The sequence below is a fragment of the Aythya marila genome (assembly GCF_965140915.1).
Source record: "Aythya marila genome assembly, chromosome: Z".
Classification (NCBI taxonomy): domain Eukaryota; kingdom Metazoa; phylum Chordata; class Aves; order Anseriformes; family Anatidae; genus Aythya; species Aythya marila.
In genome coordinates, this window is record NC_139080.1 from 26,296,286 (window position 1) to 26,312,511 (window position 16,226).

The 16,226-nt window shown below is 38.2% G+C and overlaps 1 protein-coding gene across 1 annotated transcript in view; it reads left to right on the top strand.

Moving 5' to 3' along the window:
- ANKRD31 (ankyrin repeat domain 31) overlaps positions 1 to 16,226 on the top strand; it is a 67,731-nt gene that overhangs the window by 8,326 nt on the left and 43,179 nt on the right. Inside the window, exons 7-11 of the mRNA XM_082782818.1 lie at positions 5,750 to 6,418; positions 9,088 to 9,365; positions 9,687 to 9,814; positions 12,442 to 12,612; positions 15,298 to 15,440. Coding sequence (XP_082638944.1) covers positions 5,750 to 6,418; positions 9,088 to 9,365; positions 9,687 to 9,814; positions 12,442 to 12,612; positions 15,298 to 15,440 — 1,389 coding nt within the window. The remainder of the gene's footprint in view (positions 1 to 5,749; positions 6,419 to 9,087; positions 9,366 to 9,686; positions 9,815 to 12,441; positions 12,613 to 15,297; positions 15,441 to 16,226) is intronic.

Consider the following 16,226-nt stretch of genomic DNA (forward strand, 5'->3'; position numbering starts at 1 on the left):
TAGGCTTTATTCAGTTATCTGCTTTTTGGGTAGGAACTACAGCTAATAAGCTTACAGGGCATAAGCAGTAACAGTGAAGCATGGCAAAATTGTCATGACACAGAGTCTATAAGGCTGTGGCTTAAATTGAAGTGGTGAAGACTTCTAGTGGCTTAAAACCTGTTCCCCACCAATGAAAGTTATGGAAAAGGCATTAGGAAGGTCTCTGTGGAGGAACAAAGTATCTGTAACTGTCCTGTTTGGGAGCAGAGATTCATTCACGTTTATAGTGCTGAAATAGGCACTACCAGTCTCTTTATGTCCTTGCTAATCCCAAAGCTGCTCATGAATTACAGATTTCACTGCTGATTGTGTAGAAGCGAAGGAACAGCTTTGGAGCTACCTTTTCCACCATTTGTCAGCTGCCTTCTCAGAGATTTTGAATCAGGGATGATTCCACTCTGGTGTAAGCCCATCTAATTGGGTGTTGCAAGGTGCTGCATATTTTCCTTGTAACTTGTTTCTGCTGCTTCTTTGCCAGCACTAGTACTTGTTTGACCCCCATCATGAAGCAAGGTTTGGGGAACAACTTTCAGACATTGTTCATCTTTTTTTTTTTGTTTTAATTTGGCTTTGTTGTTTTAGCCAGATTACCTTTTCAAGCCAGCTCTACTGAAGATTAGATAAGTGGAAATGCATAGCTTCCAGCAAACATAAGGCTGGGATTGCAGCAAGACTAATTTATATAAGCTTAATGCAACCTAAATGTTATGAATGTAACTCACATGCAACGCTGATTATTTTAAAAATTACATGCTTGTAGGCACTGTTTTTGCCCATAAAACAAAGAAAACCTTGGAGGGAAGAGGGAATACCCCCCATCTTTAATAAACTAACAAAAATTTCAACTACATATTAGTGAAACATCCAACCCACAAGGATCTAGAACAGGAGTTGAGTCTGCAACCACTGACTTAAACATCCAGTGGTCAAATGTGCCTTTGTTACCTCTCCTCTCCTCCTTTTCCTTCCAGCACAATCCAGTCATGTTTTTTTTTTTTTTGTTTTTTTTTTTTTTTTTTTTTTTTTTGTGGTGATTAAGTCCAAGCTGTAATGAAGGACTTGAGCATATTTATCTCCATCCAGCAGAGGGAGTGCTGGCAGCATTTCATGAAGAATTTCTTGGCCTTTGTATTAAATGTCTTTATGCTGTTGTCTAAAGCCATGATTTTACTTGTATCTGGTCTGCTACCACCTCATGGTTATCTCCCACTATTGCCCTTGTGAGGCACAGTGTCATCTTTGTGCTTTTTGATTTTTAGTCTCAGTTCTCTCCTGACTGGCTCACGGCTCTCAGGCCTGTGGATGCTGGACAAGGAAACTCAGTGAAATTAGTTTCTGCAGGAAAAAATAACTGCTATTACCAGCTCCTATTGCAGTGTCATGGACCATCATGAGAATTTCTGCAGCTCTGGCAACATCAGCTGCACTGGTTGTAGAGAAACAAGAGGATCTTGGTGCGTGCATGGAATGCTTGCTGACATCTGCAGCTTCTTAGGAAAACTGCCATTAGCTTACAGCAAGATACCAGTATCAGAATTTCTTCATGAAAAATATACAACTATCAATATGCAACTATAATAGTGGGTTTAGTAAATAAAACATTCCTATTGTGCAGAATGGAACAAAAATAGAACCTAAATGCCTTGAAACAAATGCCTGTAGAGAATAGCTAAATCAAGTGTATTGAGAAGACCTCCGCAGAGGATATTTCAGGTGCCTGGAGTAGGAAGGTTGGGATTTATCACTGATGGTGAATTCTTTCCATATTGGCTCATGGTGACACTGCCAAGATCTGAGAGCTGCAGGAAAACCTATTGTGAGAGGAACCTACGACCATCACAGCTTCTGTGTACTGATTTGAAGAAAGGGCAGGACAGACACCTTGACAACCAGCAGTGAGTCTTTGGGCATGTTGTCTTTTTTATGTAGTCCTGGAAATACAAGAGAAAGTCAATAATTAACGTGATCTCTAGAAATCATGACACCATAAATTGAGTCTTACTGAATTTTCTTGATTTTGATAAAATAGCAGCCTTGATTTGTGTTCTGGTTTGCCTGTCAGTAGTGTGGCCAGTACCGTTCAAAGTCTTCATGGATGACCTGGACAATGGAACAGCATGAACTCTCAGAAAGCTCACAGACTGTGCTAGGACGAGTGACAGACACGTTGGACAGCTGTGTTGCCAATAGGAGGGACATGGACAAGCTGGTCAGAGAGGAATCTCATGAAGTTCAGCAAGGGAAATCACAAAGTCCTTTATTTGCAGAGCTATAACTGCATCCACCAGGACGTACTAGGGACCAACTGGCTGAAAAACAGCTCTGCAGTGAAGGACCTCAGGGTCCTGTGGACAATAAGCTGACCATGGTCTAGCGATGCACACTTGTGGCAAAGGAGGACAATATCCTGGGCTGCACCAGGAAATGTTGCCAGCAGGTCTGCCAGCGGGTCCTTCCCCTCTGTTCAGCACTGATGAAGCCACAGAGATGATAAAGGACTGGAGCATCTTTCACATGAGGACAGGCTGAGAGAGTGGGGACTCCTCAGCCTGGAGAAGAGAAAGACTAGGGGAATCTTATCAACGTGTGTAAACAACTGATAGGAGTGAAGATGACTGATGAAGATGACTGTCAGTAGTCTGTATTTCTCAGTCTCTGTAGTTCAGCACTGTTAGCTCAAGAGGCAATGCACACAAATGAAAACCAAAGATATTCCATCTGAACACAGGAAGACACTTTTTTACTGTAAAGGTGGCCACAAAGTGGAACAGGTTGCTGAGAGAGGTTGTGGAGACTGTATATGTGGAGGTACTCGAAACCTGACTGGATGTGGTGCTGGGCAAAGTGCCACAGCCAGCACTGCTTGCGCAGTGAAGTTGGATTAGGTGATTGCAAGGGCTTCCCTTCCAACCTCAACTACCCTCTGACTCTCTTTGTGTACCTCTCATGTCCTGGTATACATGTATTGCAATTGTGTTCAGCTGAGCACTCTCCCAAAAGCTGGGAGTGTTGAGCCTTCTAAAGCCTTAACTCTTTTGTAGTGATTCTCTCTTATGTGTGTGTTTTGAAGGACTGAATTTCTCTGCTGTTGTTTGACACAGGGCTAGCAGAAATAGGAGTCCCCTTCATATGTCTGCTGCACCCTCATTACTTACACTTCTGCACTATTCAGCCCATTTCTATCTTTTGTAACATTTCCAAGACACGATCCATAGCGCCAAATAGCCACCAGTTTATCAACAACTTTTTAATTGTCCTTGTATCTCAAGATTCACAAAAGCGATTTGAATGCACTGCCATCTGCTGGAAGTATCGTGTCTCATACAAGCTTGTTCGTACAGTTTACGCGGAGTTAGACATACAAGGCTTGTCTAAGTCTGGCTTTGAGGCTTTTAACCTACAGTTTCTGTATCTGCAGTCAAGGTTTCTTAGATGAGACTTTGATTTCAGTGTCCTTCTGCTTCCTCCTGTGCGAGGTTCTGAATCAGCTGAGGCTGGATTTGAATGTGGATTTGAATGCTCAGCTCTTACCCAGCGTGTGCTTCCTGGGTGAGATGGGGTGATGAGATTCTGGGCTAATGCTGTAAGGCCAAGAGGATTTGTGCCTGGATTAAGGAGCACCACGATTTGGATTTGTACCAGAAGTAATTGAGACATGAGGGTAGTGGGATTTGGACCAAGGGTTTCTAAGTACCCTGAATGTGTTCAGTGGAAGACATTCACAGATACCATGAGATGGCTGGTATTCCGCCCTCTCCCTCACTCCGAAATAAGCAAGTTAATGCCAATGAGATACCTTTACTTGTTGGTATTCTTTTATAGGAACCCCTTCATGAAATGAATTGTTTGAAGCATAGCTCATCTGGTAAAAGATGGACCTGAACCTGCATTAACCACAATACTGATATTTTACTGCTGAGCTACTGACTGAGGATGAGTTTTGCTCTTCCCTTGAGTGAAACTTTTGTGTATTCATACCAGAGTTACCAGATTGGGGTACACAAAAGAGAGAGTTCCCTGTTTAAGAATCCTGCTGATGCTTCCTTTCAGTTGCCAGCTGGCTCAGCCCTGCTCCTTCAGCAGCTCTCCCATACATTTCCAACAGACAATGGGAGGTGTAGAGACCTTGGGCACTAGGGCTTTAAGTGTCTTTATGGGTAAGTGGCAGCTAAGGATTTTGTTTGGAGAGGGAAAGTTTGGGCTTACGTTCTGCAGATTTTGGTTACTTGTAATTGCACAGGATAACCCACTGGCATGTACTAACAGAAACAAGTGCTGGAGAAATACAGGCTTTATAGGTAGGTGGAGGTTTTCTGAATACCAGTCACATTTAAGTGTTGGATTTCAGCTGGCATTTGGGTGTTCAGGGTCTTGGCAAATTAGCCACTTATGGCTGACTGCTCCTTCTTCATTAACATAAATGTCAGTTTCACCTACCCTTCATCTGGTACACCGAACCTTTTTGGTAGAAAATAAATAATATACATACCTGCCATTTATACCATAGTTCTGTAAGTACGGAAGGTTATGTCAGTGTTTTCTTCTCCCCAGTTGTTTAAAGTTTGAAAAATTGGAGAAGTGGTCTAAAAATAGACTGTAACTCAGTGCAGGAAAGTAAAACATAGGCAGTACTAAAAAAGGAGCCATTAGCTGCACAATGTAGGAAAGAGCAGATGGGAAAAAAATTTCAACAAGGGATCATACATGCACGTTTATAATGGCTTACAAACTGAACATGTGCCAACAGAGTCAATTTTCTGCCCTTTCTGTTTTATTATGTGTAGAAGAACCTTTAACATATCTGGTAACATAATTTATCAAAAAAATTACAAAAATATGTTACCAGCAGTGTTACAGAATTCTTGCACTGCAGAGTATTGCCACTTGCTGGCAGTAAGAGTCTAAAAATATATTGAAAGAAATTATCTTAAGATCCACTATTATTAAGCAACACCACAATTACATGCAGACATCATATGGAAATACATGTTTTAGGCTTGCAGAAGCATTTGAAGCAGGAAAAGGAAAAAAAAAGAAAAACCTATTAATTGGTATAAAAATGGGTGCATGGGTTGAAAGCAACTGCAAGTAATTAGAGAAACAACAGCAGTATTTCTTTTACAAAAACAGTTGTAGTTTGTGGATCTGTGCCAGTGTAGAAACTCGAATGTGCAGCCTCCAGAGATACTCCTGAGATTTTGACCTAAAGCTTGTGAGGCACAAATGCTCCATACCTTGGGATCCACAGAAACATCTAATCAAAACTTACAGTACGTAGTGTTTAACTGAGTATGCTTTTTATTCTGTATGTCCACTTTCATTATTTCTGTGTGACAGAAATTTTTAATGCCTTTCTTTTAAGACCTTTTAACATCTTCAGGTCATTGGCAATGGCATAAAATCCTTGACTTCATAACAGATTTAGTCTCTCATTCTGATTTTTACTGCTAGGGAATGTAACAGCTGCTCTGCTTTTGAAACTGAGACATCACTCTAGCCCTTACTAAGAAAGCGTATGAATTCTTAGGGTAGGCTTACAGGTCTTAGAGTGTATGCAAAAATTGTAAACAAATCATGGATACTGATGACTTCTAAAATAAATGTTGATTACATGCATTTTATAAAGAGTTGTTCCGTTCCCTTTTGTAATTTTTTCTTTTTTTCTTTTCTTTTTTCTTTTTTTTTTCTTTTTCTTTTTAATGCGTAGATTTCACAGAAAACAAGTTATGAAGGTCTCTCTCCAGAAACAAGCCTGCATCCAGATGCCTTTCTGGAGGAGATAATAGCAGTTTCAAAGGAACAGACACCACAAGATTTATTTCCACATGCTTTAGAAGATTGCCAGAGAACCTGCATGACCATGATTGACACAGATAACAGTGTAAAAGAACAATCCTGTAATAATGATACAGATCTATCATTGGCAACCCTAGGAAATGTTTTCACGGAACCACTAGTGCTCCCTGAACAGAGCATAGAGACTGCTGAACTTGAAGTCAGTGATTTGTTGAAACCTCTCAGTGATTCCGAGAGTCCTAAAATGATAAACCAATTGCATGACATATTAGACTACCAGGGTCATGTCTTTTCCAGTGATATATCAGCAGATGAGAACAGTGATGCCCTTCCAGTAGAGCTTGTGACAGCTCTGAATTCCTTGTCAGGGTCTGTAATACAGTCTGACAGTCCTGTAGCACCAAGCAAGAGACAGCTTACCGCTGAGGAAGAGCAGTTAAATTCGGAACCCAGTACTCCCCAGCAAGATGATGACTGTACACAAATAACAAACCTGTCTGAGCCTCAGCTTCCTACGATTCACGTGGAAGAAATAAAAGCCTTAACAGGATCTAACTTGCAGAGGACAACAAATGAGCAAGTACATAAGTAATTTAATCAGTATTTGAAAAGTTATGTTTATCAGAAAATATTTTCTATAATAGTCAAATTACTAGGAGGTGCAATCTTAACAGGGAATAAACTGGCATCAGTAATTTAAATGCCTAATACATTATTTTTGTTTTACAGTATTATTTTAGTTTGTTTCTGTTTTGATATATCCATGTTATGAAACAGGCTGAACTTGCTGGGATGGGAAAATCAAGTGAAGTCAGTGGCTGATGTGGAAATCTAGAGTCAGCATGGAAGTTTCAAAAACTCCTGGTACCAATGCATGTCTTCTTTGTCTGACATAGTTTCCAAGGAAAGTTCCAAACCACTCTTCGGTTATTCCACTGTAACCCACTGGCATATACTAGCCAATTTTAACTCTAGATTTCTGCCTTACCCTGTGTTGTTGTTGTGCTTTTCCCATACTAGAGTACGCTGTTTTCTGCTTTCATGTCCCCTGCCACTGTAGCATACAAATACTTTGCAAGTATTATAAAAAGAAATTATAGCTGTGTCTTTCCCACAGACTGGCAGGGAAACCCTTGCATTCAGGGATTTTTTACAGGTACATTTAGAATTGCATTTAGAATTCGATAACACAAAGGCAGAAATGTAGAGGGGGACATGAAGGGAAAGCGATACCGTAGTGTCTTCCTATTTAGGTTATAGTAAAGGAAAGAGGACACATAGGGGAAGTAGGTTTACGCTAAGGAGTACAGTAGACATCCCTTGTAAATCTGGAATCAGGTTCTCTGTGTTGTCTTGGAATAATCTGGAGCTGAAAATCAACAATAAACCATGTATAACTAGATACTTTAGGTGGTTGTGTAGCCACTGTGCTTCCACAGAACGGCATAAAGCATCCCAAAGCTGCCAGTTGTTTCAATCTATTGTTGGTAATATTAACTGAATATAACAAGGTGTAATAAAATGCTAATTTAAAGGTGCTGAAAGGTCTCTAAGGTAATTCTCTCAGACCCACAGCAACCTACATAGTGGTGGTTTCTGAAATTTGTAGCTCTGTGAAGCTGAATATATAGTTTTACTCAATATTATTACAGTTAAGGCTGTGGAGCAGGGTTCTTTGGGGATGTGGATCTATAATCTATTTTAAAATAATAATCAATTGTATTATTATTTTTTAATGTCTCCATCTGCTGTTTTTGAAAGTAGGCAGGCAATTTGATGACAAAGAAATCTAGGATATCTGTTTTAGTAACTGTTGCTTTCTGGCAGTATATTGTTCTCCTTGGTTGTTTCTCATCCTTGTTTATTCAGAGGATCTTTCTTGTGGTGAAACAAGGACTCAAAAGAGGAGAGCCTGTACAGCCCTGTAGATGTAATCGGCATGGTAGATAGCTCATTTGCTGTAATATATAGTCCCTTGTAAAGCAAGTGACTTTTATTTTCTTTGAAATGTTTTCTTCTCTTTCTCAAACCCTTTTCTCATTGCAGATGTAATGCAATAGAAAGTACTGCATTGATTCAATTTTGTAAACTGAAATATTTGTTTTCACCCAAATGCTGTGTTACAATGCATCATGTCTTGGTCTGAGGGGACCGGATCTAGGTATGGGATTCGACTCCTCATCAGCCTTTCTGCTGAATATGTAAATTCTAAAAATATCAGTGACTCTTCCATTTCCACCTGTGTCCCAGGAAAGGAGTATCAAGTTCTCCCACATAGCTGTGAAAGAATTCATATGCATGTGTGCTGAGGGTGTGCCCTAGGAGCTTTCAGCATTAGTCAAGCGTGTAATAAGCTAATGAGTACTCAAGCCATTTCAGCAACTTGAGAGATGCCTCAACAGCACGTCATACTCACTTGACTGAATTTGTGAATAAACTCAAGTAACTCAAATGAACTTCCATGTGATGACATGTAATTAGGATGGAATTTTTCTCACTGACTGTTAGAGAAAAGCCTCTGGTGTTAAGCAGTAATTTAAGTTCCCCATTGCACATCTTAGGATGAGGTGAATCACTCTGAAAGCTGCTGTTCCTCTTCATCTGTGGTAGGGGAACTGGCATGTTTAGTGTCATTTAGATGCCTGTTTTTTAGAAGGCTGAAGGTAAATGAAGTGATTCTCTTCTGTGGTGGCTGTAGCTTAGGGATGGTGTGTCTTCAGAAACAGCTTCTCAGGTGGTAGTTACTGAGCCTCAGGTGAAACATGGTTCCAGATCTTGTGCACTTTTCCAGATTTGTGCAAGAGTGGAATAAGAAGGGTTAGCTTAAGACGTCATAAATGTCACAGTATATTTTCATGACAGGAGCTTGTGTCCATAGGAAACTGAAATGAATCTGCTAAGTTGTTTCACACATCCAGCTAAACAACTTACAGATAATAATAATTTTTGTTCCCTGTCAGCCAGGCTAGATTTACTACCTAAGTTGTGATTCTGAGTATCATACTTGCCATGGCTGGCTCTCCCACTACATGGTGTGGCATTCTACTTCAGGAGTGCCTCTCCTATGAAAACGTAACGTCTCCGGTATCTAGAATTCCAGTTTCTCACTTAAGAAACTCTGTTATCTGTGAGCACATATATCATTTATAACAAAGTGTTTTTTGAGTTCTTATATTATACAGCCCTTGTTTTAATTGCATGCTTACCAGTTGCTTGTAATATTTTTATTTATTTATTTTTTTGTCACAGCTTGAGGGTGATCAGCAGAAAGGGAAAGAAGCAATTTCAGATTATTGGAGTGCCATCTCTAATGAAAAACAAAATGAGGAGGGAAGTTTGCATTCAGTGGAGACTGTTGTATGTGCAGAAACCAATAAAACAGCATCAGGGAGAACAATGCAGCTAGAAGAGTCCTCCTCAATAAAGTGCAGAGATAGTATTTCCTGTCATCACCACACACTGGAAGAGACACAGCAGAGTATGTCTCACAATCACAATACAACAAGAAACAAACCCAAGGATTTTAGGTACGACGAAGTCATGTGCAGTATTCTCAAATTTTTCTTTTTACTAATCTAACAAATGTAATTCATACAGACTGCTCATTCCTCACATTAGTGATTTTAGGTGATCCAAAAGTAAAGGTTTTCCTTCTATTTAAAGATCTGGAAGTCGGTTTCTTTACTCTTTACCATTTATTCAGTACTGCCTAAGCTAGCATATATCCTAGCATGCTATTGGAAACTTCATTTTAAAATCAAATATGTTAACCTTCTTAGGTCTATCACAAATACCAATTAATATAGGGAAGAAAATACTTGTTTTGATTCTAAAAAATCTCTTGTCAGTAAAATTCAGAAACCTGCTTCTAAAGACAAGGAAGATCTAGAAACCAACATGTACCAAGAAATAACTCCAAATGAGGATAAAAATGCTGAGGAGATAAGGAGAAGCAAAAGAATCAAAGATAAAATGAGTAAGATATTCTTTCATACTTATCAGACAGGTTATTTTTTTATTTGAAAAACTATACTAAATCAAATATAATTCATAGCCTTTACAATATATTGTGGCATGAATTTGTTTTAAAAGTTGGCATAAACATTTATTTTAATAATTCAAATTATTAATAATTCCCCTTCCTTGTTTAAATCTGTGTACGAGCAACCTAACAGTTGACTTGTAAACACAAGCTCATTAGGAATCATGAGAATTTTTCCAGGATGCATTTTTAATCATGGAATGAAACATTTATTGTATATTCTAAAAAGCAGAAGAAAAATGTTTTATTACAGAGTGAGAATGTTGATCATAATTCTGTTATCTAGTATTCAGGGTGCAACATTATTCTGAGGGCAATGGCATCCCCAAGAACTGACCGATACAAAGCAGTTTATTTTATTTTAAATGCCTGCTGCTGTTTTTCTGTCTGTTTATGTATAGGATTATAGGCCTTCACTATCACATTCACTGAGCACTCTTTAAAGTATTCTTCCTTGCAGTATTCTTTGTCAGAGAGAAAGATTGCTATTTTTCATCTTTTGAAGGTGAACGCAAAGAAATTCTTTGGCTCATAGAGAAAGTGTGTAGGAGAATACAGACTTTCCACATTCACATGCTTACCCCAGAGCCAGCCTGTAAGACTTGGGTATTAAAAGTTTATTTTTCTTAAAGCCTGCTCAATCTGTTTTTATCTGTGCAGTTACAAACATTTAAACAGATTTAAAGGTTCAGAAGTATTTGAACTGTAACAGCTACATTATCTTACAAAACAAGAATAATTCTACCAGCAATTAACAATCCTTCTCTCTTACAGGGTTTCAGTATTCCCAGTGGAAGTACTATTTTTGTGAGATTTAAAGTTGCATGACTAACTGCTCATCTATTTCATGACTTAGTAGTTTCTACTTAAAAAACAGGCTGTTGTTTTTAGCATAATTTCTGCAGAAAGCATTGCACTGCCTATAGAGGTAGCTTCATGTTAATCCATCTAACAAGTTTACTTCCCTTTTGCATCAAACCTAGCCATCAGGAGCCTGTGAGTCATCTTAACCTGGTAGTTCACTGAAAAAACAGCACCAGTAAAGTTTCATTTTGGGTCAGCAAGCATCACTTGTTTTATGCATGGTCTGACACAAGGAAGGTGGTAGGGAAGGTAGAGTACCAGTGGCAGCAAATAGGTCCTCTTGAAGTAATACCTAATTAAATTGGATTAAGTATAAAAAAATTGCACCATGTTCAATGAATATTTGCATGGTGTAACCCCTTCTGAAATTCTTGGCTGATTTAGAATAACTTTGATTAAGCTATAAAATGATTAAGGTCTTGCAAGGCTGGATAGGTAGAAGAGAAAGACTTCTCATGTGCTCAGTTGAAGGAAGGTGCAGGGTAAGTCTCTAGCTACTGGATTCTAAAAATCTGTGCAGAGTTGAACACTTAAAAAGGTCGGGAGTAGGGGCTTACAGTATGCCAGGATGCACAAAGCAGTGGAGTCATCAGGCTCCATGAGTTACAGCTCTAAGAGAACAATGTCTTTAAAGGTGTTGCTTAAAATTTCTATTTGTGACACTCAGCTGGAGTTTTAGGACCAGCAAAAGGGCCACACAGGTGGAATTTTAGGGACACATCTGCCACAGACTGTGGAGGAGCAGTGGATATCGCATGCACTCCCTGCAAACCTAAGATTTTCCATTAGTAGATCAACTAATGGTCTGAACCATTTGAGTTTCCTGCAGGCCATCTTCTTGTCTTACTCTTTTCTTTCTTTCCTCCCTGTTTTTCAGAAGAGGCAGCAGACTCCATGCAATGAGAGGAGGTAATGGGATTGTGCTGCTGGTAAAGTGCAGGACAGCTCATCTATATATTGGAAATCATTTTGTCCAAACTGAAGAGCATAATGGGTGCATAATGCGAGACAGCATTTCCTTTGTAAAATAATAAACAAAAAAAATAATGATGGTTTGCTGTGCTTTTTATGTTTAGTATTCTGACACCCAAGCAGAGATAATGGATAGCTAATGAGGGTTTTGGTCCAACTGTTTTCCTCACTGACAAATAGCTGAGCTGGTTGTGAAGTAATAGGGAAATACGAAGGAGCTAATTTCATTCCCTATCCTGGTGTAAATGCTTCTTGCTCGTAAAGGAGAGGTTTTAAAGCGTAAATGAGTACAAAATCTACTGATGAATTTGGCCGTTAAGAAGAAAGAATTCATTGAGTTGCTTGATTAGCTATTGAAATCTGCTTATCATGTAATGGGTTGTAGCCTAGAATAGCAGTTTTATCAACTGGTGGGAAACAATGCATTTTGAAAAAATGTAATTGAAAAACAAAAGGCTAAACTTAGTACCTTTTTGCGAAGTTATTTTCCTGTGTGGTGAACTTGAGTTGGGAGATTTGTTATGGAATTCACTATGGACTCTTTTATTGAGTGTGATTGTTATTTACTTGGTAATGTCTCTTTTGATATATTTATTTCTGCTAGATCAAATGAACATTTTCTCTCTCCAGAAGGCTTATCCACTAATTCTAATGCAATCTGAAGCCAAGGTAAGAGAGGAAATATATTTTTCTGTAAACAGATCTTTTAAATTATTTTTTTTCAGGACTAGAATCCTATTTTGTAAATCCTTGTTGCCCCATATCACTTTCAAGAATAAATAGGAGGAATATTTTTGGTGAGACCTTACTTCATAGAGCTGTTGTTGAAGAAGATACAGACCTTGTACGTAACATAATAAAATCTGGTGCAAATGTAAATGCTCAGGATTATGCTGGTAAGTTACAATTATATTAGAGTACTATTTTCCAAATAAGTGTCTAGCTATAACTAATATTATGAGTTTGTGCAGTGAAAGAAATTGTGGTTTTGTGACTGGTCAGTAGATTATTGAATTTTTATTAGTTTAGCTTGTTAACTCTTTTTGAGAAAGTTCATACATATAAAAGTATATTAGAAAATTTTGCTGAAAAAGTAAGCAATCAAAAACTTAGGCAAAGCTACAATTATGTTTACTTAACCTTAATTCATTGATCTGTGTGTTCTCATCACAATACAGTCCCTTAAGTAAATAATCAACTTAATGTGCTTCACAGATTTTCTTTTAATTCTTAGAGTGTGTCCATCTTGTACAGGGGCTAAGATTTCCAAATTGTGATGTGGGAACAAAAATACGTTGTCCTGCAGTTAAAGACTATTGCATAATTCAGGCATGTAACAGACCAAAAGTAAGCTAGACATTTTGTCTTCTGGAACATACTGACAGATAAATTGAGTCAGGTGCAGATTTTGTATTTCCACAGCAGAGGACCCTGGCATTTGAACTCACAGAGTGACCTGTACATTAACTTCTGCTAGAGCTAGATGAGAAAGTATTTTGTTGGTGGGTTTCAAAGCCAGCAACTGACAACAGAGGAGCATTGATAGGGTGTTGTCAACTGCAATCTGTGTGAGCAAGTGTACTAAAGTACAGTGGTTCCAGTTTTTGGTCTCATTGCTGCTTCCTTTTTCAGCCTCTGCACCTTTTGCCAGGCCACAGTTTCCTAATCCCCCAGACTCATCCGTCTTTTGATGTGAAAGGAGCACAACTGCACAAAATGTGCTTTGTCTGAACTCCTTGAAAAGATGGGAAGCTGACCTGACCCTGCTCCTTTCTTTTACAGTGAGGGAGGTGTAACCAGAGAGGAATTGCCAGACCCGTGCCATTTTAAAATCCACTTTCATCTCACTCTGGAAAATCACTGTTCTAATGATTATATTCTGGCCCTGTGCCCTGTCTTTTCCTTTAAAACCCTCCACCAGTAATTATACATATCTTAACCTCATCTTTTTCATTCCTCCTCCACTTCATTATTCTGCTTCAGAACTTTACTGAATACCTGAGGTTGATTTTTTTTCACCTTTTATTTTCCAGACATCAGTATGAGGGATATGGGAGAGACACAGTCTGTGCTCTCAGTTTGAGCCTTGGTTCACAGTCCCCTTAGGGAGCAGAAGAGTATTTGCAATGAAGCTTGTGCTTCTCTATAGTCTGTGGAGAAACAAGTTGCTGAACTGTAATGATTGTCTATTAAACACATTCCAGGTGCAGTTTTTCAGGGGACTATTAGTATATCAGATAAAAGATACTTTTTACAGATGGGGAAATAGGTGCCTTCACTTAAGTGTCCTTCTTCCTCTTTTCCTTAACAGATTTCAAGCTTTATCTCCAGAGTAGAGTTACCATAGTTTCTTAATGAGCTATAGGTGCTCTATTATATTGTTAAAGAAAATTTCATCTTGAAGCACTGTCAGCATTAGGCGATGTAGAACTTAGCTGAGTTTTGAGCACTTGGGAACAAAGCCTAATAGCACAAAGTTTTTAGGCAACCCAGTGCAATATCCTGTGTACATAATAAAGCCAATTCTGTGCAAGTATACGTTGTTCTGGGTTGGGTAGTGTAGAAGAGAGCCTCAAGAGTTTTACCTTTCCAATTAAATTAAGATATTTTCACTTAATGAGACCAGAACAGTCTTAACAAACAATTTAGTATGAAAATGAAGCTCAGACAACCTTCTAGTAATGGAAGATAGTTGAAGAGTAAGGCTGTCCATCAAAATGGTCTTCTGTAGGGAACGCTGGTTTGAGAGGTGGGAGACAGGAATTGGAAGATCTTCTGCTTTTTCTCTTTTCTCACTGTACAAAGAAAAACGTAATAAATGTTCAAGGAGCTGACATGGAACTATGCTAATCCCAGTCCAAAGACTTGTGTTCTACCTTCTGTTTTTCCTCAACACCTCCTTCATGGGGTATAATTGTTCCATGGACCATGAAGCTAATACCATGGCTTATTCCATACAGCTAGGAATGGATGTGGAACTTCAGTAAGTATTTTGTAATGCTTTCTTTAGAAACTTGAATTTGAACCATTCTTGGATAGTGTTAAAAAACATTTTTGGAGATGTTGCCTTACTGTTTCCATTTGCAAATATATATTTCTAAGATGTGGCCTTATACATAACTCCAGGTTTTTATTTTGTCTCCTCTTTCTCACCAGCCCTCTTTATCATGGCCATAAAAATAAAAAGAAATCCTAGAAAATTAACTTGTTCTTGAAATAGCATATACATTGCCTTCATGGAGAAATAACTAAGGTGGAATAATTTTTCTTTTTTTTTTTTTTTTTTTTTTTCTCAAAAGAAGTTTCAAAAGAACTATCAAATCTAAACCTAACATTGTTACAGCAGCATATCGTTCTTCAGTGAGTGCATATTTCAACAAAAGACTGAGAGCTCACAACACTTTTGATATTTTAATAAATATTTCTTTATACAACTTACTGTAAAATGCATCAGTTTTCAACTTGTCAATATGTCCTTCTGGAATATTTATCACGTAGAAAATCTAACACTGACCTGTTTTTTTATAAATTACACAAATGCAAAACACAATTTTCAGTTGTCAGGATTTCTTTTTTCATAGGCTGGACTGCACTGCATGAAGCAAGTGTCCGAGGCTGTTACAGGATAGCAAATGAACTTTTGAAAGCAGGAGCTGATGTTGATGCTAGAGGAAGTGAACAAATAACACCGTTGCAAGATGCAGTTAAGGAAGGCCATTATGAGGTATATTCCAATTTTAATGTAAATTGTGGTTTGGGAATAGAAATTATTGTTGTTAATCCAGAAAGTTACGTAGTCTTACTACATGTGGGTTTGTCCTTTCAGATTATGTGTTAATTCAGGAGTGAATAAGTCTTTTCTGTCTAATTTCTGTTCAAACCGTTGCATTCACAAGATTTATTTATTTATTTATTTATTATTTTTTAGATTTTTTTTTTGTTGTTATTGTGTAACATTGTTTTACAAGATTTATCCAATAGCATAAGTGAGTTGTTTTTTATAAGTGTTTGGAACAATGGCTGAAGTGCTGAGGAATAGGTTCCTGCTGTTTAATGCTACTTATTTCACATACCTTATAATCACTTCGCAGAGTCATTTCATGACCTGAGCACTCTTTTGGAGTTTTAATGTTTTTTGTTTGTTTGTTTGTTTGTTTCATGTTTCAGTAAATGTGCATGTATGGTGTGCAGATGTGCAGATACAAGTATACACAGACATTTTTTGGGTAAAAATGCATAGCGTAGACAGTCATGAATACGTGCCTTTGTATTTTAGATTTAATTAGATGTATATGTTAATTTAGATGTATTTTAATCTTAAACAGAAAGGCAACTGAATATTCAGTGTGAATTAGTGTGAATGATGATGGTAAATTCTATGGTTTCATAGTCTGTGTCTGAATTCTAGATCCTCTTTCAGTCTGGCAGTGGTTGCCTCCACCTGCATGTGTCTGTTCTTAGGGTGGCCCAAATTCCTGTTGTAGTTCTGCATGTTGCTTTTACCTGCTGC